This window comes from Ptychodera flava, chromosome 10 (assembly GCF_041260155.1).
Source record: "Ptychodera flava strain L36383 chromosome 10, AS_Pfla_20210202, whole genome shotgun sequence".
Taxonomy (NCBI): Eukaryota; Metazoa; Hemichordata; class Enteropneusta; family Ptychoderidae; genus Ptychodera; species Ptychodera flava.
In genome coordinates, this window is record NC_091937.1 from 20,067,156 (window position 1) to 20,092,241 (window position 25,086).

The following is a 25,086-nucleotide window of genomic DNA, read 5'->3' on the forward strand; positions in this document are numbered from 1 at the left end:
AGCCGGCGCCAAATCCAAGGAAGGGATTGTCCTGGTCATTTTGGAAGCGGACCTCCGAATATTCGATAAGCATGGACTCCAAGGACAACGTGTCATCTTTCGTTGGAGTCGACAGGAAGTAATTGGGGGTCGTGTTTGTCATGGAAAAAGGCTGGAATGTTGATGAAGTTGGACTACTGTTTTTTCGTTTAGTCTCATTAATTGAGGTAGTTGGTTGTGATTGTTTCAAATGTTCCGGTACGGCCATGCATTTATCGGTATTTATTGGCTTGCTGTCGGCCACAGACATTGCATTGTTACACAAGTTCGAAGAAACGTTCCTCTCCGTTGTGCTGACTGATTCCATGATGTGGTACTGTTTTTCCGGGGTGTCATTCCCCGGAACGTCACTCAAAGTGTCTGTGTTCTTGCATTTCTTATTATCATTGCACAAGACATCATCACGGTTGGGGGGACCTTCGGCGCTTTCCGTTTCCTGTTTTGGTTTATTCACTAACCTTCTTGTCATTCCTAAAGTTTTCCTTGGTGGTGCTGTTGTGTTATCTGAAATGTTGGAAAAAAGAGTAAAAGTTAGACTGGCTGCGAAATGTGCAAGCATTCATCACCAAACAGTGATTATAGGGTTCTGTGGTGTGAATTGGAAGTACATTTATTCAAGGACTTGAACAGTTAAACATGTTGCTTTTCGTACCTGGGCATAACAATATTTTTGGTTTTGAGAAACATTTTGCCATTTTCATTGGACAACATTTGTAACACTTATGATGTTTTTTTCGCTAGTCCTAAATGTCAGCTACAGTTTCTTGTTCTACTCGCCAAAGCATGTTGAACCACCCACTATTTAGCTTGTCAACACTGTCCATATGTGGAAGATGCACTGTTATAGTTTACATTTGAATTCTAGTCTGGGTAAGAATTCACTTATCAATAGTAAAATGCTGTCTTCCACTAGGTTGACTAAGAGCCTAACATTTCACAAAAGAAGATCAAGACCAAAAGAAGATCAAGACCAGAATAATGCGTACCCTGTTTGTCATCGGCGCCACCATCAACCTGGGGTATTACATCTTCCAATCTGGAACTGTTCCAAGAAAGTTCCATTCCTTCAAGGTCATACTCTTTTTCACTCCTGTGAATGAAGAGAATACTGAATCAAACTAATGGCTTTTAAAGTATCTGTCACTTCAGAAAATATATACATTGAAGCAGTCAGTAATCAGGCCAGTTTATTCACTAGCCTTGTCACAGGATGAGGGCAAAAGTTAAGGAATCTGTCTTGGTTGAAAGACTGGAAAAAGTAAATATGTAACCAATAACTGTTTTCCACGTGTAAGTGGAAAGTGCTTTCAGAGACAGGTATACAGACTCTCATACTTTTACAATTCTGTTTCGGTCTACCACTTGTAGGGGGCTCATTTTGAAGCTCATGAAATAACAAAAGTTTTCATATGCTATAGTTTGTGAAAATCAGAATTTTATTTTCCCCATAAGGTTAACACTGGGATGGATGCTATTTTGAATTTCAAACATCAGTAAATAATGGGTAATTTGCTTCTCTAGTACCAGTAGTTGGAATGTGACCAAATATTTCTTATTTTTCAGTTTGAAAGAGAATGGTTAAAAGTTTGCTTGAGGAAAATTTAGGCAAACTTTACAGACAACACACGCATGCTAGGTGACAAGAATTTCCCTGGTAATATCCATGTATTTCCATATATCAACCCTTTCTTTCCAATTTTTGCATGACCTCACCTTAAATGAAGTGATAAAATTTGCTCTTAAAATCATAGAAACACATGAGAGGAGGAAAACGACAGTTCTATAGTCAATATGCTGTTTTAAAGTGTTTCAACAAAGTGGCAGGTACATGTACATGTGACAGGGACGAGACAATCACAATTGATTCACTTGCACACCTTGACAATACACAGATGGACACACTTACACAAATCCACTCATGCAGCCACTAAACAGTCAGAGACAATTTGGCAAAACCAAGGAAGAAAGATAAAGACTAAGAACATGATGACATCCCTATGTCAAAGTAAACCTGCTATCCTATAAGTTCTTAAACACATAAGATGCTTACTCTTCCTTCTCCACATCTGATCCTGCTTCTTGTTTCCTGGCAACATCACTGATGGCGTCCTCCTGGCTGCGATCATCATCATCATCATCATCACCACCACCATCATCATCAACCCACACCTGTGACATCAGAGCATCTTCTTCAGCCTCCTCAACTTCACTCTCTTTCCTCTGTACATCCTCCGGGGTGTCTTCACTGTCTGTCATCTTCTGGCTAAGTCCTGACAGGATGCTTCTCTCAGTGACACTCTCATCTGCCAGTTCTGCCATAATGTCCACGAGACGTTTGTCCTGGCTGTCCCCTGGGTTCAATGGATGAAAAAAGCCGTAAATACAGGCGTAACATTTGCATAATGCTTCCTGTAAAATGACTATGACATCTTACAATTTTGAGGTGTGTACTAACTTAAAAGAACGTTAAAGTAATTCATGGAAACTGAAAATTCACAACTGAGAATTCACACAGACTTTATTCTTAACACTGGAGAAGAAATGAGGATCTCTCACCTAGTAATGGCTCCTGTGGTGTTGATCTTTGTGACAATGGTGTGGACAACTGTGATAGACGGAAACTTTGACTAACTTCTAAGACGTTCTGGACAGCATCTTCATCGACCACAGGTTCATCTTCACTCTCCTCATCTTCCTTGAGGGCGCTGGTTTCTTTCCCTACCACAAACAAAGTAAAATAGTTTATTTTCATGAATAACTCTTTATTTTCATGAATATCTTTGTGAAACAAATTGTCAGAATGCCATCTTTGAATGTAAAGTACATTTCGTGTCTGTGTGGAGTTGAATTTGATACTTTTGAAAAGATAACATACAACTAACCTTCGATCTGAGAGAAGTGATGTTCGAGAAAGGAGGACGGAGTTCTGGTGAGTGCGCCCCCAGGTGGTGAGAGTGGTGAGTCCTCTTGGTCATGTGACAACACCAATGTGTCTTCAGACAGGCCAAAGCTGTCTTCATGGTCAATCTGGCTTTGACTGTGAACAAGAAAACAGTTGAAAAATAAAAATGGGGTTTTATTCACTGAATGTTAGCAATCAAGTAGATGTGAATTCAATGGCAAAGTATAGGAGATTGTTGATATCATGACATTTAAAACAAGTCATCGTTGATGACACAGTCCCCACTTGTTAATGGGTGCTTTGATTACAGGTCCTCAGAGAGGATAGAGTTCTCTTCATTAGGTCTGTGATAAAAATACTTTTGAATAAATTCGCTTGATACATGTCTGAGTTGTAGTTCAGGACATGAAAAAATCGTAATAAAATGGCCACATGGTGGCCATATTGGATCGAATCACAAAACAAATCAATGTGCATATGTATGACATAGGTCAATGTCCTTGTACCAACTTTGATTAAAATCGGTTGAAATATGCCTGAGTTATGGCTTTGTACATGAAAAAATCATAACAAAATGGCCGCACAGCAGCCATATTGGATCGTATCACAAAACAAATTAACATGCATATGTATGACATTGGTCAATCTCCTTGTACTAACTTTGAATAAATTTGCTTGATACATGTCTGAGTTATGGTTCTGGACATGAAAAAACGTAATAAAATGGCCACACGGCGGCCATATTGGATCGTATCACAAAACAAGTCAATGTGCATATGAATGACATAGGTCGATGTCCTTGTACCAATTTTGCATAAAATCGGTTGAGATATGCCTGAGTTAAGGTTCTGTACATGAAAAAATCGTGACAAAATGGCCGCACGGCGGCCATATTGGATCGTATCACAAAAAGAATTGACATGCATATCTATGACATTGGTCAATGTCCTTGTACCAACTTTGAATAAAATCAGTTGAAACATGCCTGAGTTATGGCTCTGTACATGAAAAAATCATAATAAAATGGCCGCCTGGCAGCCATATTGGATCGTACCGCAAAACAAATCAACGTGCATCTGTATGACATATGAAGTCATCCTTGTACCAAGTTTGAATGAAATCGCTTCAGGCATCTCTGAGATATCTGCGTGAACGGACGGACGGACGCACAGACGGACGCACGCACACACGCATGGACATGACCAAACCTATAAGTCCCCCCGGACGGTGTCCGTGGGGACTAATGAGACAGCTGTGTTATCACAAAAGATGTATATGATAGGTATTGTATGTAATTCTCAGTTGAAAAAAGATAAGTATACTATTGTATGTTTCTTTGAGTACTTCAGGAATTTCTTATATTTTTTGAGTCAATCCTATACTAATACATGTTTGATGTAAAATTTTTTTGAGTTGAACGTAACACTGTTCAGTGCTATGTAAAACCCTGGTGTCTGCTGTTTTCTATTCACAAAATACTGTACATATGCATGACAGAATACGTGTGTGTGACAGAATATCATGGATTGATGTGATGAACTCACAGTAAATTTTCATAACCCTGGATGATTTCTGCAATTCTCTGCTGGTACATCTCTTCAGACTCCATCAATGGCATGTCATCTCGTTCTGTTAACAGGCAAAAAAGAAAGAGTTGCAGAGACTAAAATTAGACTTAAAACGCTGGCGCTAGTGTTCATTATCAGTCCAGTTGGTCAGTGAGAATTTGGGACAATCAACCTTCAATGCCATCCTTTAACGTCAAAAGTCAAGTACACGTTTACATTATGACCATACTTTCTGAAACTGGAACCATCTTTGCATGAAGATCGCCTTCAAATTAGCTACCTAAGCATTCAAATAATAAAACAAAAGAATCACGAAAGCCTGCCTAAGGGGAGCATGCTACTTTACAGTTGACAGGTAAACCGAGATATATGATCTATTTTGGTTCTAACAAGCACATGAAAAAAAAATCATCCGAGAAAATAGATACTATGATTGAGAGATAGTTTTGGATGACAAAATTTTATGATGGGGAAAATAACCCAAACACTGACATCATAATTTCCCAATGATGTTATAGATAATTTATTTTTTACATTACTATTGATTTTAAAATTATTTTCATGCCCACCTGGTGACAGCGGCGGAGAGATTTGAGAAGATTCACCCTGTTCACGTCGTCTCTGTTTCTCGTCTTCCCAAATAGCAACTAGGCCTGGATTGGTTCCGACGTTACCTAGGCAACAAGACATTTGGAGCAAATCTTTTATGCGTGTACACCGGGGCAATATGTTGTGTGTTTCTACAGGTGTCCAGTTTCCCCGTTGCCAGGCAAAACTGGAAAAATTGGTTTGCTTCTCCCATGGAAGAGAGACACACTTAAAAACAAAACATGATCATGTTGCACAGATAGGTTATGCCCTTTTGCTTGATGCACACTTGCCATCTAGTCAAAAAAAAATATTAGAATTCATCTTTGCAGGCAAGCTGCCAGAAAACTATCTGCAGGCTGTCTACATTTGGTGAAGAAAAACGCTATCAAAGTGGAATTTACTAAATTTGTTTAAAAAACTTGTTTTTTTAATGAACAGTACTTTTTTCCTTTGTCTTGTCCCTTAATTTTGTTCAATTATAATGAGTTATACTTGTAAACACAGTGCTTAGTGTACAATAAGCAATGCTAATATTGACACACTAATGCTGTTCCAAGATAAATTCAGTTTTAAACGTTACATTGGACATTACATACAACAGAGGCCGAGTACATACGACAAACACTAGGCATTTCAACAGAAATGGAAGAGTAGAAAAAGAAACTGTAAGCTTTCGGTTACAGACAGAAAACTGGTATCTTACTCTCAATTTCTGATCTGTTCAAGATGTCAGCGGCCACGCCGTCTACTTCAAGTTCACAGACACTCTGCCTGACAACCTCCTGGTCCAGCAACTGGGAACTGAAATCAAACATTTAGAGGTATCGATCAAATATCAATGTGACTATAACCAGATGTAGAGATGGGGGGCATCTCCAATTGTATTGAAAGAGAGGTGAGACCGTCATTAGTAATTGGTCAGATGTCAGAAGACACATGCTTTCTGCATCTGATTACAAGTAGTTCATACACCAAAGTTCAAATGTATCCAAATCAGCTGGTTAATGGTCCAATGAATGTACATTGTATGTATCAATAGAGTATGAAGATACATTGAGATATGTGATTCCAGACTTCCACATAGCTGTGACAATACAAAGACAGTGAGACTAATGAAAGCTACAGTAAGTGCTGAAATAAACATCATTCCAAGTGAGATCCTAAGTATATTGGAACTCCAGTGTACAATCCTATAAACAAGATCACATTGGTGGGGATAATAGTAAATTTGATCAAAATAATATTTGCTACTTGGCTCTTTCAGCATGAGGAAAGTTTTTGGAGATCTTTGTACATGTACTGTACATACTGAGAGAAATGTTTTAACCAGCTATAGTTATATTCAAAGTCTGGTACTACTGCTACATGGTTTTATCCTGTCACTGCCAAAGTTTGGTACAACCCTATTGTTTTCTATGGCACTGTTGGATTTCTGTACAGGAACACAGGGGTGAAAGGTTTCAAAATTTGTTGGACTAACTGTCTCAGGAATATTGATCACTTTCTAGTACAAGGAAATTCTATTCTATGATATTATTCTATGATATTATGAAAGTTATACTTACTGAGTCTGTGAAATCAAAGTCCCTTACAATTCAAGGACTTTTAAGGACTTTTTTAGCAATTTTCTGGGACTTTTTAGGTCCCAAATAGCATTTCCAGATATCATTTTCCATATCACAACAGATCATGTGGTCATTTTTGAAAATTTCATTTTCCAGGAACTTCAAGAAAGTTGCATAAAATTCAGGGACTTTCAAGAACTTTCCAGGAGCATACAAGACCCTGTCCTGATAATGAACGCTTTGCAAATTGTTGAGAGGAATCGCAAGAAGGTAGGCAAGTGAGTTACCTGGGTAGGTTTTCCGTGTCCCAATGCCGCTGGCTGACTGAGTTGATGGAAGATGAGTTGCTGGTCCCTGACCTCAGTGTCGGAGTTGTTGGGCTGATGAGTGACTGGTTACCATGGCTACCCTGGCTGCTCCCTTGATCGGATTTCACCTCCGCCGTCACTGAAACTTTTAAAATTTGTAAATACAACATGAAATGCAAATCAAGTAGTTTTTTTCTTCTCTTCTGACACATGGGTATGTGAAAAAGCCTGAACCGAATGTAGTTTTACTCATTTGGATCTGTGAACTGTTATGAAGAAGGCAGTCACTGCTTTGTGCAGCAAAATGAGGTGGCATATTTGAAAATTTAAGGTGGCATCAAAAGTTTTTGTCTTCCCGTCGATGCAGAACTGCAAATACTTCACATGTAACATTTGAAAGTTTTTTTCTGAAACATGAAAGCTTTTTCTTGATAATTTTTGTCTTCCATTGCAGGAAAATTTTCACAAAATAAATGGCTGGCAATGGAAGGGTAGATCTTTTCCATGTAAGGGTGAAATACACTGAGTAGAAACATTGGCAAAATGTTTCAGATAATCCAATCTGGATAAAATATTGTCATCGACCGTTGAAATTATTTTGACATTTGCAGTGGACTGTTTTTGAATGATTTTCTCAGGGAAGACAATTGTCAAAGCTTTGGGCTGTTGAGAAACAAATATCGGTCAATATCCCTATTGAATAGCTGGACAACAGAGAAATCATATTGTAACTGACAACATACTTCCTCTGACAACAGGCAGAAAAATGAATGTAAAGCTTGATAAACACAATTTCAAAAGAAGCTTTTGAATTTGAGGCTTTCTTGAATGCTTGATAACATAAGGTTAGCTGAATTTCATGTTGTGAGGCATTCAGTACACTGCAGTCAGTATTGCACAGAACAACTTGCAACTGGCAAGATGTCTTCTGGCCATTTAAGTTGAGCTCCACTGGAGGTTGTAAGAGTTAAATTTCTGCATTTTTATAGTAATCTTATTGTAAATACTATGTGGGTTTTTAGAGCCCATAAAAAGAATTTTCTCTGTAAAAGCAATTGTAGATCTCTTGGGCATTTCCATCTTTTAGTCTAGCTTGCCTAAATTTGTTTGGTGTTCCAGTCATAGGCTGCACATATACATCAACTAGACACAAATAATACCTCATATAAACTTTCTGCCATGTATACTGGTGTTGAAATTGTTCTTCAGTGTTTGTCATTTCTTTATGGAAGGAAGGAAAAAAATAATGAATCTGAGAACTATCAACAAAATCTAAAGAGACTTTTGAAACTAATGTTGAAATTTTGAGCAAATCTAACACATACCATTTTCTTCTTCAGGTCTTCTGAACTTGACAGCACCAAGGTTGATCATATTCATGCCATAGAGATTGTAGTCCATAAAAACCTACGTGAACAAATACAATGGTGGCAAGGTGGACTAGTTTGTCAAAATGATGAAGAATGGAAATAATCATGGGTTACTAAACCTCAAAACAGGCCAATAAAATTTTCATTTGGCCCTGTTGTAAGTACACTAAGTATATCTATAGACCGATGCACGCAACCAGTCTGCACTAAAGCTCTTCAAAAGAGACCAACTGGTCTATTACATATTGAAAATCAAATAATCACTTCTGTTAGCTTGTTGGTCATTCGAGGAGTGGACTACAGCTGTCTTGTGAGGTTGTCTTTGATTGGTCAACTTTTAATATATATTATTAGGAGCAGTCCAATCAACCCACTGGACATGTTTTAATCTAATATGGTTTTGACATGTGAGGAATAGAGTACTGAAGTGTGTATTTCAAAACAACACAGAACAAAGTGATGGAAAAGGTCATTTACCTGCAATAGGTATGGCACATGTGCTTCGTAAGGCTGAAAGGCTTTGTTCATGACAGCACCACCAAGCAAAAGATCAACAGCTCTGAAAACAAAACATAAAGCCAAACTATCAGGCATGCATCAAGTTTGTTCAAAACTTTTTAAAATCAGAAAATAAATATTTGAAAAACATTCTAAATAATTATGATTGAAAATAATGAGTGTTAAACCTGTATCTCCAGAGTTTCCATTCAAAGATTACCAGACTGAACTTATGTTTAATTTTTGATGAACTGACAAATCAAACTAGCTTCCACAAGCTCCATATTCTTTGACATGTCACCTGTTCAACCCCCATCCATGAACTCAATATGGGTATTTAATTTTGAAACCTAAAAACTTGAGTTAGCTTTTGATATAGTTTAGCTTGAACTTGAATTTTGCATATTTCTGGAGATATAGTAGCATAAAAGGGATGTTTGACAAAAATTCAGTGTGGGGGGAAAAAAAGAGATTGATATTATTTGTTTGAGAATCAATTGATCACAAAATCAGAACAATGCTGAAGTCAGGTGTTTTGTTACATAGAATAACCGCCTCTACTTCTGCGTAGTATTTGGTAAAGCACGGCAAACACTGCAATAAAAGACAGAGCTGTAGATTAGGTTAGTTTAAGGTACACAGCTTATTTTCAAGTCGTAAGTTTTGATTTGTCCCTTGTCAGTAATGGTTTCCTCATCAGTGTAACGTTTCAATGAAATTAAGCGCCATGGGGATTGTGGGATATTTGAGATGCTGCAATTTGCTTTGCAGCCCACAAAATGAGGGGCTTATCGTGTGTTTTTTCGCAAAAAATAGTGCTAGTCCCTTCTGTCGCTAGAGTGGTATGACCCAAGGCCATATTTGGACATGCAAATGAGAAATGAGCCCTCTCTGAGTCTCAGACAAGCTCATTTGCATGCAGGAAGGTTTATAGGTAGAGTCAGAGTGCTGCATGTACGTTTCATCAAACTCTCCTTGAACACTTTATGTCAAATCACTGCACACAGCATCCAAGAGTAGTTCACTTCCTACAATATGGCTGCCTGCTTATGACATATGGTAACCTTTAAAATTCTGATTTTTTTCAGAGCTGTCACATCTTTTTGCCAAAGCTACGTTGCTCGCATGTGCAGCAGGTACCTGATTTCACAAGTGTGGTAATACTGCTTCTGATCGGATTGTGTTTATTTTCTAAAGACGACTCTGGCAAGATGAGTAGAAAATGCACGTACAGCTACTGACCTATTACACTTTTATCAGCTCTCTCAAAAAACAACCCTTCCCCAACAGCCTAGTTGAAATGTACTTATGAGCAATCTAAAACTGCCTGAATTCAGCAGATATATCAACACCTCGTATTTTCAGTTCAAGAACACTACAGAGCAACACCGTTACTCATCTATTTCTCTAACTAGGCTCATTAGTTTGGTCTAGACAACTTCATGAGTGCAAATTTCCAAAAGGAACTGAAATTTAAATCACCATAATCACTTCAGTAAAATGCCTCAGACTAAACGGGAAATCCGGACCTACAGGGAACTCTTTAGTTTTCTCTTCGGTGCATCAACAAAAAACAAACCGCAACATTTGCGTCTTGTTTTTCTCGTGTCAGTCTAGTCCAATGTTCCTACTCTTCCATTCTTTCAAAAAGCTGTTATTTCTGGGTCAACATCAAAGTATAAATATTTAAAGATCTCTTAATTCAAATAATACCATCAAAGGTAGTCATATTTGTACAGAAAGTTAACCCTTTGAGTGCTGTATTTTTTCCCACCAAAATTTTAGTGCAACATTTTACCAATTTTTCTGATAATTTTGGACCAAATGTACACAATATTTCATCAGCCACAGTTTTTTATCAAAATTTTGGCAAAAAAAATATGACAAAAATTGACCGAGCTATATTTTATAAGGGTGACAAAAATTGACTTTGGCGCTCAAAGGGCTAATGAGATTTTTCCCACCTCTCATAAAGGAAAAATATCCACACACAATAGGAAATGATACTGATGAGAAGTTTTGAGTTACAATAATTATGTAGCAGGAATTGTACTCTAAATATTAAATTACTTTTCTTGGAACAAAAGCAAAGTTTGGCGGTGTGTGAAATACGATACTTTTATGAATTTTTCCCCCTTTCAAATGCGATTCAACGCAGGTGTGCACTGGTACATGGTATTGATCGGGATTCAATCGCTAGAGACATGAATATCTTCTTACAAGGGGGAAGCCATTGTCTTTTGTAGCTTTGACTTCTCTACCCTAACACCATGAAATTGAGAAATCTTTCATTGAAATGTGAGAGCAGTCTGTAGCTCAGTCAAGGACTGCCGGAAGGTTTATTTTAACCCTTTGAGTTCTGAACTTTTGACCCCATCAAAATTCCAGTTCAACATTTTGCCTATTTTTATTAATTTTTCTGTACTTTTTTGGATAATTTTGGATGAAACTGACATTACTCTATCCACACTAATATTTTTGAACAAAATTTTGGAAAAAATGAAAAAAATTGTCTGTAGCTGAAAAAAACATTGTTTGGGTCATATTTTGTGGTGTCAACAAAAAATGCCTTGGGTACTAAAAGGGTTTGGGCAGTTTCCATGGTTATCCCATGACAAGCAGGATTTTTCTGTGATTAGTATTCACTATATTATCATATAAAGTGAGTAAAACACAATTACACATTTATTCCAGTGCCAAAAATCATGACTTCAAGGGTCTTTGAGACATTTTCGAAAACATCACAAACTGTCATGGATGGGCAGGTGAGAAAGGGGAAAGTTTGCAAAAAAGTTGATCCCCTCTTCATGGATGAGAACATCTTGATGGGTAAATAGCCGGCCAAATTGTGAAATTTTTTCATGTGGCTGGTCAAAAATGAGTGCAATGACATCACTAACACATTACAAAAACATCACAAAAACGATGAAACCTCCCCAAAAAACTATATAAACAAAAGTGTCATAAATTTGTGCAGTGACCCTGCGACCAACAATTTATTAAAGTTTTGTTCGATAATATCGCATACGAATTCACACATAGTAATCTTTCACTGGACTGTCTATGATTCATCCTTGGGGACGAACGCAGAAAATATCAAAAGGGAGCGGATAAGTTTCACAGAAGACGTTAAAAGCTAATGGATGTAACAGAACCACACACGAAAACTGACAATTTTATATAGCTCTGAGTCATGGAAAACACAGCTCAACAGGGCAACCTCTGTTCAATTACAGAGTTTGATTTGGGAGACCAAAGAGAGTTGTAAAATTTTGATGATGGATGCACGCCAGATTATAACGGATCACAGAAAACAGTACGTAAAGCATTAAACATTCATGTCAGTGGCCAATTTGATAGTCATAGGTCATTACATCGTTTGACAGAAACACAATTCCTCCTTATTCCATACCAATATTTTGATTAATAATTCTTGTGCATGTATGTTGTCATCACTTTTGATATATTTTTGTCTGAAACTGCGTGACTACCATATTGGATACAATTTCCAAGCAAATGCAATGGCACAAATTTCATTCCTAAACTTACACAGAATGATAATGGCTGGAGGTGATCTTTCTTCAAAGCACGTGGGGAAAAATTACAGAAAAAATGTTGAAATAAATTTTGAATCCAATTGTAAAGGAAAGCAGGATTGGGAATGGACTGAAATCATTAATATTCAAACCATGGAGTATAAAGTGATGGAAATTTATATCCAACTGAGATATTGGGTGACAGCAACTGTGAACTGCATGACAAGAATGAGGAAGTGGAAATTTTCACCCGTCTCTCACCATCATTTTCACATGTACCTTTTTCAATATGTTTGGCATTCAATGATCGAGGCATGATAATCCTATTCATATATGCAAATGAGCACTGCTGAAGAACACAAACCTAATAAAACTGCCTCATTATCGACAGTGAATGTTCAAAAATTATGAATGAATATTTACAGGCAGCACATCGTGTGATTTAAAATACATAACAGGAAAACTGTGATTTCTATACGCTGTGAATAGCAGTGACAGCTAGGGACAGCATATGTTTACATGCATATTGTACATGTATATGCTGAATATAAAACAAGTATTGTGAGAAGGTTTAGAAATACAGTGAAATCGGTCGCCAGCCACCATCAGAACAGACGTTTATGCAGATAGAGCATAGCCATGGAAACAGATATATCCATTATACTCAGCAAAGAAGATGGCATTGCTTTGCAGGCTAAAAAATATGCCTAGCTACCATTGTTTTTTGTTTTCGTCACAATTTCAATAGAGGTTGGTGCATGGCATTTAGGAGGGGTTGACCCGTGCTCACAAATTATGGAATAATTCTCTGGTTTTTTTGAGAAGTACCTGTATATCATAACGCATAGAAAGAACTTTGATGCATCTGGTGGAATAAATCTTAAAGATCCATTAGCTGTAACTTTGGTCATTTTTTTATTTTGTTTGTTTCTGTGTATCATCTGCAGTTTCTGGTGTGAATCCCTGAACCATGGAGAAATTCCTAATATTTAGCTCATAAATATACCTTATATGCGTATAATCTGCATTGTTATTGTTTAAATTTTGTATTTAGGTCCAGACTAGAATACATTTATCAACAATAACAATGGTTATTTCACATATACAGGCTGTGTTGGCAAGCAGGACACCGGGTATTGGTCATGATGATCGGATTATAGTAAAATTTTGTAGTTGATACATTGAAACAGAGTAGTCACAAATTAGTCAACAGTTACAGCTAATGTCCCTTTAACAATTGTGTTACCCCTCGCAACAATCTAACTTCCCCACTCAATGCATGCAGGTTGTATCAACTTTTACAATGTACTGATGGGGGGAGGGGGGTTTATTGCAAACAATGTGCTCAGAAACACCCCTAATTGATGTTTTCACTCATTTTAAGGTGACTGAAATCGCTGACAAACTTCTCATTAAGTGATTCAGAACATTTCTGAAGCGTTAAAGACACTGAAATGTTTTCAAAAACAGTGAAACCAAGACGCAGCATTTGTCTTTGCTACTGCAATATAAATCACACAGATGTATTGGCTTTGATGATTTACAACACCGAATCAACACTTGACATTCAAGTCTAGAACACTGAACAACCGCTAGATTAATCCATTGTTGAACGAAGCACCTATCTGTCGTGTCACACTGACAACTGGAGTTCAAGAGTGTTCAGGAGATGCAATTACCCAATGTAATTGACAGGTTTTTTTCACAGCTAGGCTGGAAATACTCACTTTTTGACCATGTTAGGGTTATAGAAATAAATCTTCATGAAATCCCTCTCTCTGGCATGGTAACCATAGTACGGTCTGAAAAAAAATATGAAGAATGATTATGTAATAAATTTACATGATAAATAATGAACAAACACTTATGATACTTCATTTTCTATATTTTTATGACAATCACATCCAACCATGTCATTGTATGGTATTTACCGGTATATTAACCCTTTCAGCGCCAAAGTCTATTTTTGTCCCCTTTCTAAATTAAACGGCACTCAATTTTTCTCAGATTTTTGCCAAAATTTGGAGAAAAAACTGTAGTCAATGAAATGTGATGTCCATTTGGTCCAAAATTATAAAAAAGTACAGAAAAATTCATAAAAATTGGTAAAATGTTGCACTAAAATTTTGGCGGGAAAAAAATTACAGTGCTCAAAGGGTTAAGCTGGAGTTCATCTCTGTTGATTTGTTTTTGTTTAGCTTTTTTAATTTCTCAGTTATTTTTTATGTCCTAATTACAGTGTAATACATAACTGAACAGACAAAATGGCAATGGGAATATTACTGCTGCAGTGGTTGTGAAGTCAAAAAAGAAAGCAACTGCACTTTGCACAACATTGTTTGAATAAATGTAAAATGTACAGGTAAAATAATGTTACATGGTGTTATTGGTTGCAAAGAAATGTCCTTCCCTGAAACTGAATTTTGAAAAACAGGACAAATTTCAGTCTCAGAAATTTCTTGAACTTTGTCATCACTGAACAGCAAGAATTTGTGTGGCACTTTCCTTGCACATGCAAGAATCGAGCTGGTATTACCCATGTCAAGAAATGGCATAACCAGACTGATTCCAATAGACACCAGTGAACCAGAACTGGGGTAGACGATACAAAGATGGTCTTGGGATACGGATAAAAACAGTTGAACCAAAAAAAGACAGCAACATACACATTGCAATCAGTACACCTTGTAATTAGCATCATTATCAATAAAATTTAGACTTTCTACTTTCTGTATATTCCTCTACCGACATTCTGTCTGCCTCGGTAATTGATCGTCAGAATTGGAATAATAGTAAGTCTGTCTTCATGGTTGGAGGTTCCTGTTGTCTGTCTGCACACGTATTTGGGTCTGAATTTCAATGAACCTCTGCTGAATTAAACTAATCTCTCTTGGTAAAGTATTAAAATTTCAGGTTGCAATATATTGTATATAGATGCTATCCTGAACACAAATTCTATGCAATACAGAACAGATTATATGGGTTCATGAATAATGATGTCTTTCTTAAAACTTAGTTCATGAGTGTTTATCCTGTTCAGAGTTTTAATACATCCCTATATGATGTCACAGGTCACCACCACGGGGGTCAGGGTTCAAAGGGTCAAACTCCGGAGAACATCTTTAAATATAAATGCGCCCTCTGGGAATGCTGTTTCTTCATCCAGTTGATTTTCCCCCAAGCTTTGCTCACAAATAACAGTCACTGGGTTTGACATGATGGAATTCATCTAGACCTGCGTGAGAGTCTAGGGCTTAATTTTATTTCTTTTAGTGGAATGAATAGATTTGGGAACCCATTTATCAGACATGAAATACTTTGATCATTCTGCTACACAGCAAGTAGCTGACAAGAGCACTAACCTAGATTTCTTTTGCTTTTCAGACCTTGGAGTGCTGTAATTTTTCCCGCCAAAATTTTAGAGCAACATTTTACCAATTTTTATCAATTTTTCTGTAATTTTTTGGATAATTTTGGACCAAAGGGCCATCACTTTCCATTGACTACAGTTTTTGATCAAAATTTTTGAACAAAAAATCTGAAGTAAAATTGTCCGCGTTTGAACAAAGGATTGTCTGGAAAATACAAAAAAATAAAAATTTGCCTGGCATCTAATTTTTGGTGACTTTCATTCTTGATTATGAAATAGCAGTTTCGACTATTCTTGACCAAAGTATGGGCTAAAATTTATTTTCATTTTGGTAAAACACAAAACTACCTTTGAAGCTGTCGCAAAATTTGACGAATGTCACAAACAATTTCGTTGCTCAAGTCAAACATAAACTGTGAGATTAATGAAAATCACATTTTTCCGTAGCGACAACCAATGTAAATTATTTCCATGATGCCTGATGTTTAATAGCTTAAGACTTTGCATTTGAAATTTGAAAGCTATTAAGGTTGAACACGCCAAGCCAAAAATGTACACTTATGAGATTGATAGATTTGCGTGCAATGTTAGATTATATGGTGGCCTTGGAAACTTAAAATTTATATGCTAAAATAATGCATGTCCTGATACACAGGGAGATTGGAGAGTTCAAAATCATTTTTTTAGTTTACATATCCATTTATTTTATTGTTTGGATAAGATATTTATATTATTGGTCATGATTTCAAAAATAATATGTGTGTATTTTGTTTTTTTGCAATTTGTCATAAAAAACAGAGGTTACATAACACTGACAGATAATATGTTCATTCTATTGTGGTGGAAAAAATTAAATTAGTTTATCAAGGGTACAAGAAGAAATGTCACACACTGCTCAGCATTATTGATATGTATTTTGAGAATTTTTTTCACAAGCCAATGTTGTACATATGCATGTTTTTTGCAGAGTACGATAATATATCTAAATCTTGCCAAAAATACTTAAAACTAACTGAAAAAACATCGTTTTTTGAAAGGAATGTAGCCATTACAAAAAATAAACAGCGCATTTGTGATAAGTTCACCAAAGACCACGTCAACCATTTTGCACGATTGTCAAAATAAAATGTGGTATTTTTACAAAATGAAATATGGTATTTTTACAAAATAAAATATGGTATTTGTACACCTGTACGACCACTGAGCTGAGACAGTTTCTGTATTCTCACTGCACATGTGACATGAAAATAATAAATCACACTTTATGACACCAATGAAAATACTGTGATATTCATCACATGTAATCTTAAAATTTCATTTTATACATGCCTAATCTTGAAACATTTTGCCATTTCATGATCAAAAGGAATAAATCTGAAACAAAGCTGTTGCACAATAGACTCAAAATAAATCAATGAAAGGAACGTTTTATGGCACAGATAATGTAAAATATGGACTTTTAGTTTGCGGATCGTAAAGCCAGACTTTACACAGTGAGTTAAATCACAGGGTCATAAAATTCACGTGTAAAGTAGAAATTTGTCAGCTAACATGACGACAAGTCACTGCTGACCTGAGAGGCAGGTGAAATACAATGAACCTGCATAAATGTCAGGCAGAATCCACAAAAAATACATCTACACTATTTTCCTTTGACACAACACATTTCTGCTTTCTGGGCCCAGAAACAGGAGTAACGGCTGAAGACTGTGAAATAATGATCCGGATTATTTTCCGTGAAAAGAAAGCTCCGGTACATGGGCACGGGTCAACAGGTACGCATGCACTTTAAAGTTTACGCTGCATGCCCTTTGAAATAACATCAGATGCTTCAACAAGCAACCAGCTTTAAAGAAGTCACAATATGAAAGATTCAGTAACGACAGATTTGCATAAACACACATGAATGCGTGTAATATTATACACATTTTTTGTCTATCATCTTGTACAGAATTTTAAATCGCGGCCATCAAAGGGATTTAAGATGAGCACGGTGGAAAATGATGTTTTCATGTCAAACTACGACTTCATGGATTTATCACCACCATCAAACATATCTCAGAACTATAAAAAATCAAATTCACTTTACTACAGTGATAAATGTTCGTAGATTTTGAAAGACAAGGGCAGTTTATGCAGATCACCAACACAGACATTTAAAATCCAAAACAGCATATGTGCATACATTTGCACGCCACACCTGATATTTTATATCAATTTTAATTTACTAAATTTGCATATGCAAGGTTTCTTTGTAACACTTTTATGATTATTCAGAAAACAAGTACAAAAATTACAACTAATGACCATTTCACCATAGCGACATCATTGAAAATAAAAGCCCGAAGCAGAAAATTAAATCGCCCTCCACAAATGACCACACAGCCAACTACAAACATTGCTACTCATGTTTAGGAAGTCACAGATAACCATAAAATATGACAAAATATAAATCATTCCTCGTTCATAAAAAAAAGAAACTCGCCCTCATCTTTTCAAACTGACACGTGCCTGGCATATTCATCTCTTTTGTGATGACTAAAATTTGTCTGCGACTTCAAATGTTTCATGACATATTTATATTTTATGATTGGCTCAGACACGATTTAAGGCTGCGTTAACTTTTCCTATATGCTTCTTATTGCCGCCATTTTTGTCCTCTTCATAAAGGGCATTTTCTTGTTCTACAGAACCTCTAAAATCATGTCAAAATACTAGTAACCAGTATTCGATTAGTCCACACAGCTTACTTGTGTGTTCTGACAAATGCTATTGTTACCAACTGTACTAGAATTTTTCTGTCCATGATACTGTATATTCCACTCAATGCATTGTGTTTGCAAGGCTAATACTCTGTATTTCAACATACTGTGGCAGAAGCAGATGATAATCTTCTTGTTTTAGGGAATAAAAATAACATATATTTTCATACGTTATGTCCCTTTTACCCGTTTACTTCTAACTGTGAACTAATATTCGCGTATCAAATGTTGTACTTGTACTAATACACGGATCATATTCATAGATTCAGACAAATATCCGGCAAGCTCTGTATTTTTTGTAGTTCTGCACTGTACATATACATCCATTGATGGCTTCATTTTGAGTAACAGAACCGAGTGCAGGGTCTTATATTTCATTTTTCAGGAAAACCAACTGATCACATTGTCTCATTAAGCTTATTATACACACAGAGATGCTCAGATCTGGGTAAGCTATAGTAGTAGGCAATAAAAATGTACAGTGATTATTTTATCAACTTCCATCATTTTAATGGCTATGCTTTTGCAGAACGAAAATATAGACTCTGTTTTTCCAATTTGTTTGAAAAGAAATATTTGCCGAAAGCATTACCTACATGTACACATCTCTACTCCTCTAAAATACTGTTTGGAATTTGATAGAATCTCACAGTGTGACATGACAATATTACAAAATTTAAAAAAGATTTTTCAATTTACAGTAAACGATTCTGCAACAGCTTGCTGAGATGTAGCATATTTTGAGCACTTTCCTTTCTAAGTGGTGTAAATGAAAGAAACAATTAAATTCATCTTCTGCACTCTGAGTTTGAAACTAAAATTTAATATTTTACACCTTAGCTTTGTTATTGAAAACTAATAAAATCAAAACATTTTTGTAATACAATTGATAATACTCTGGCAAAATGACCAACAATGGTTTGACTTTATCCGATAAGTTAAGGGACGACAGTGGTTTACATCTTGCTAGGGAGCCCTTTGACTGTTACAACTTATGCAAATTACATGCAAATCTATCTGCTGCAAAAGAGGTTCTATCAATCAAACGACGTGTCCAAATTTCTACGCTATCGCACAGCAACATTTTCTGAGCATGCAAATTGTGGAAAGATTCACCAATGCGGAAGGAATTTTAACTAGGTTTTATCACCAGTCATTCTCTTATGCAATTTTTGTTAAAAAAAAGTGTGAACAAATTTTGAAATATTTCATAACTGTAGTCTGCTCCCAAGGAAAATGGCTTTGTTGAATTTATATTAGAAATACGATGGGTGAAATTAAGCATGTGGTTCACCATATGTTTCAATCAGCTCAATCTTTATTTATCATAATTACGAACAGAGGAGAACATTTTCCGTGGCAGACTACAAGTTTCTCCATCTGGTCTGATGTCATATCTCACTTCTGAAAATTTTACCATGTAACGACAAACAAATAGGTGAAACGTCACATATGGTTTTCGTTGGAGGTTTCAAAATTGAACACTGTAAATGTAAAGTAAATTATTTTAAAAAGAATTGGGAATATATCAGACACAGAGTGACTATTATTCTGATTAATATTACAGAAAAAAAATTAAATATTGTCAACAGAATGCTAAGTCAAAGAACATTAAATTTACAGATGAGTGTAACACATTAGTAATTTATGAAACATTTTTCATATTTTGAAGCCTTAGATATCAGCCACGATACGAATTAAACTTATCTGAACACAGCAGAGAAAATTTTTCTGCCCACATTTTAAAATTTCATATTCAAAGACATGTCCATTCCGCATGGATAAAATGCATACTACTACATGTACGATGCACTTTCATTTAAATTTCAAAACCTGTTATTCAATTGTGATCAATTACAGAGTCTGGGGGTTTATTGTCAGCCACGACCTGACCTTTGACCCTATGTGAAACACACGCATCCAGATTTAGTAAAATCATAAATTCTTCAAAACTGGGAATAACAAAGCCATATTTTTTTGTTCATTGTACAAGAATAAATAAATTTGACAATTGTTAAAAAGATCTGTGACACAATACATATGCATCCACTACAATTTTATTTCTCTCTTTCACAATTTCTCCAATTTTATAATTTCCCTGATTGGGCAGAATCGTGTAAAGATACAATAATATACATCAAAACATAATTAGTTTTTGTATCCATGTATCTCACATATTTATTTCTTCTAAAACCAGTAAGTGTTCGTAAAGTGCTATCTCCACTGCCTTATCACATCACATGATATATTTATATTGAAATATAGGAAGAATTTTCTCCTGAGTTTTAACCATAGTGAGCCGAAGATAAGAGCGGGCATAGAGATATGCCGCTTGAAAATTATTGCTTGGAGAACCATTAACTGATGATTTAGGCCAGCACTACGTACATGTACAACAGTATTGATGCAAAAAAAAAAATACTAATTCAATACTGAACATCTTGTTAAATTTTAAACAAGAATAGGATTTATGGTCTGCTCATATAAATTTTATGCAAAATAATACACCCAGACAAGAATTATTTTATGAACAGAATGGCGCAATTGGAGAGTTTACATGCTGGCAGTTGCCTTTCAGCTTACATCAGCAGCATGGTTAGACCACAGCCTGCACAATGCCAACACCGTCAAATGAAAAGGGATGTTGTTATGAACACATCCTGTTTCATCTCAAAGATTGACCTGTATGCAGCATGTGGGGAGCAACAAAGAGTAACTACCCACCTCCTCCCCTCCCCCCCCCCACCCCCCAGAGAAAAGAACTATTTTCAGTTTTCAGATATTTATCATGTCCACAAAGATGCTGCCACAATGACAGAACTAGGGAAATATAATCTAATCTTCTAAGATATGCAACCAGACGATAAAGTAACAAGCACTCAGTCAGGCCACTCTCACAAAAATTCTTGTCCAGAGAGAAATGTTAGCTTCCCCATATATTGTTATATCCACTTGAGAAAAGCAAAAAGTATTTTTCTGTCGGAACAAGAATCTGGAGACAACTTGTGAAGTCATGAAAAAATTTTTGTTGAGGTTCAGAAGAGATTGTGGAAAGGGGTTAAGTGTGTAGACTCGACATACGCCAAAAACAGGGAAACTGTCTTAAGATTTACTGTCAGGAGTCTTGATTGGCATCTTCTGAAAGTAGTAATAACTTCACAACAGAAAATTTTGCACTTTTGATCACACTTTCCTCCTAAAAGACTTTTATTCAACCAGTCTCTTTCATGTTCAGGAATGAAATCAGGGCTTATCAAAGTTTGGTACAGCGAAACAAATCAACAAAAATTTACCCATTTTTGAGATTCAACATGGCCGCTTTTTTCTGATGTAAGTTCTTTGGGGACAACAATTTTGGATTTTTACAAAACACCCTATGACAATGTCATTTCTCGACATGCTTTGAAATGAGCCCACAAAGGTACATGGCAGGAACGGTAGTCCCTGGCCTCAGGAGAACCAAACCTTGCCTTGGGACTACTAATTTCTGCAAACGGTTGTCCTGAGGGACAATTCACATACGTTGCATGTGATGGAATGACACAGTAGAGTACAGCTGAATGGGGTGTGTTGACTAAGCGTGACTGAGGTATTGTCAAACGACAGTCAGCAAACATTTCTAAACCCAGTGCAATTTGAACAAGAATAATACATGTAATATCAATCGTCATTTGTAATTTATTCATGCAATATCTTCTTTGGCCATTCAACATGATAGAAAAGAGATGATAGAGTATATAGTGATCTTTTTTGTCTTATGCTTGTTTGTTTTACGATGATTGAGTAGGCTGTAGCCTACACAAAAAATGAAATTGAGTATTTTGTGGTGCAGTTTTATACAACATTTTTGCTTGAGTCCTTTCATGGACGGTCTCTGTGTACAGCCTGGCTTACTGGATAGAAATTCAACTGCATGAGGGATGATGAACGAGTATGATATTTATTTGCTTGTCAAACTGTCCGAAATAGAAATCACATCAAAATTAGCCATATCACTCAAGTAAAAGCCGACTACCAAAATGTCTTTTTTGAACCACTAATTTTCAGAAATGGTCGTCTACTTAAAGCTACTATGGTAAAAAGTTAGCTTTTTTAGTCCTGACGCAGCAGGCCAGAATAATCTGGTAAAAGTTCTGGTGTCCCAGAAATTGTGCCTCAGGTGCATCTACTTCAGTAGCCCTGCCCAGGATTCTAGAATTTCCGTATCATCCATTCTTTACCCTCAAGCATTACCACAATAGCACAATGCATCCATATATTGTATTCAGCAAGACTGAATGTACCTAACTCATGCATTGTTTATATTTCCATATTTTAAATCTCATTTTAGAAATTTTTTCAAACCTTACAGGGATTTACCAACACAATTCGATGATACAGAATATGATTTTGCCTGTTCACCCCCAAATCTCTGTAAATAGGTCCATACTCACTATTGAAAACAATGGGTTTGGGCCAGACCATGGTGGTGAAAGGTTAAAAAGTGTTCAACAATTCTGGTCACTAATATTTTAAAAACTTCAAAAACATGGAAGCTATTTACATGTTCCTGTACCACCAAAGTTTTGAAAAGGCAAAGTAAATCATTTCAGGCAGACTATCACTTACATGACATCACAATTTCTGAAACTATCACAATTATTTTCTAAAATTGAACGTTTCTGTTGATAAAAGATGTGCAAGACTATTACCGCAACATGATTATTGAAAATATTGTGACAAAAAATACATAACTGAAGCATATTTTGAGTACTGAAATTGATAATCTTGATCTTTTTCCCATTTCACCTTGAGTTTCAAAGAAACTTCAAACATTCTGAAATAATTTTTGCTTTAATGCACATGCACTTCAAAGGTCATTTCAGACAGATTAACACCTGTGACCCTGCATTTCCTTGTGAAGTCATGCATTTATTTTATAAAAACAATAACCTTATACCACAATACATTGGTGACAGGGTCACATTTGTAAAATTTACACACATACTGGTACATTGTGAGTATAGAGATGTTCACGGGGCCAATAGTCTGAGATTAATCTGTGATTTAAGAGCTGAAAATAAAAAACTCTTGGATAAAAGAAATCACTGGCAGATCTGATGTGATTGTACAGGTGCAGGGGATGGGACCTAGCTAGCAGCCATTTGACAAGCATATTCTTACTGGATTATAATATAAGGCAACTGACTCTCTGACAGACAAAAATAAAATCTATTCCATTAAAGCCTGTCTCAGGGCGATAGAGTTGCCTTTTTTCTTACAACTAATCCTTCTCTGAGCCTTCACTTCCACTTTTGAACTCCAGCAGGCCAAGACAAGGGTTCTGTTACTATTTAAGTAGGAATTCCTTGCACATCGAGAAAAATCTGTCCTACCCCATCTGATGATTGGAATTCAAGCGTGTGCTGACAAGCAGCCTCTGGGACTTGTTATCGGTGACCTTTGACCTCTCACCCTGCAGCTGGAGCCTGCAGGGCACGGAGGAGTTCATTAAAAGGTTCAGTGGGTTATTTCATTTTTCAAATGCAGGGGTGGGGGAGTAGCAATATGAGGGACGGGTTGTATACTTACATCCCTGATACAAGGCTGATTTTGAAGACATGATGAGCGGTGGATGATCCTCTCCCTAATGCTACTTGGATGGCACGGTCGATACTGCTGGCAAACTGCCGCATGTACTTATCCGCTGGCTCCGTTCCATCATACGGAACGTAGATGTATGGAAATATTCCATGGAGATGCAGACACGTCTTCTGACCTGCAAATGCAATCAACGATTCGTTATCATTTTACTTCAATACAGAAAAGCTGTTCAAAATAATCAATGTATGTGAACCTTACCCTAAGCAAGTACTCTGTCATACGGACAATGTTTATCCATATTGACCATATGAACAGACTGCTTTGACAAATGAAGATCTTGAGAAACTCAAACAGATTACTCAACATTACACTAACGCATCACATACTTGTGACATATTTATGGCCTGTGTGTCCAACAATGTTAAACCTTATGCAAACTGGGATATTTACATTTGATCCAATAAAGAAATCTTCCAAATTCAAGTTTTGAACCAAGCAATGACAGATCTGGGGTAGAGTACCCCATAGCTTGTGACAGACAATCAATTCACATGTTGAAATACATGTACTTTTACTTCAGCATCAGTGTTTACAGGCCCTGACCATTAAAAATCTCATTGGGATGCAACGGATGATCAACCTGTACAGTACATCACAATTTCAAATGACTGCTTTCGCTATTGTTAAATAATGCATGTATTTCCATTTATTCAATTTATTAATTAATTGATCACAAAAATTATTAGACAATGTTTCATCTGTACATGTAGCATTGTTTTTCCGTTCCTGTTGCAAAGACAGGAGTAAAAACAAAAATATTAGTGCACTATCTGACTGAAACATTTCAATATAACCTGAAATAAAATTTCAAAAATTTGAATGTACATCCGGTACAAACCCACCTCACACACTACTAAAATATGAACAATATCTGATTGCAATAATCTGCTTCTCACTGAATTAAATGAGCATCAACATTTTTTCCAGGTTAATT

General features: G+C 36.3%; 1 protein-coding gene across 1 annotated transcript in view; it reads right to left on the reverse strand.

The window, feature by feature from the left end:
- LOC139142201 (DNA polymerase zeta catalytic subunit-like) overlaps positions 1 to 25,086 on the reverse strand; it is a 62,563-nt gene that overhangs the window by 17,671 nt on the left and 19,806 nt on the right. Inside the window, 13 exon segments of the mRNA XM_070712060.1 lie at positions 2 to 543; positions 1,026 to 1,129; positions 2,090 to 2,390; positions 2,596 to 2,757; positions 2,922 to 3,076; positions 4,486 to 4,570; positions 5,079 to 5,183; positions 5,804 to 5,901; positions 6,953 to 7,118; positions 8,299 to 8,380; positions 8,821 to 8,902; positions 14,105 to 14,179; positions 24,081 to 24,267. Of these exon segments, the coding sequence (XP_070568161.1) occupies positions 2 to 543; positions 1,026 to 1,129; positions 2,090 to 2,390; positions 2,596 to 2,757; positions 2,922 to 3,076; positions 4,486 to 4,570; positions 5,079 to 5,183; positions 5,804 to 5,901; positions 6,953 to 7,118; positions 8,299 to 8,380; positions 8,821 to 8,902; positions 14,105 to 14,179; positions 24,081 to 24,267 (2,144 nt within the window).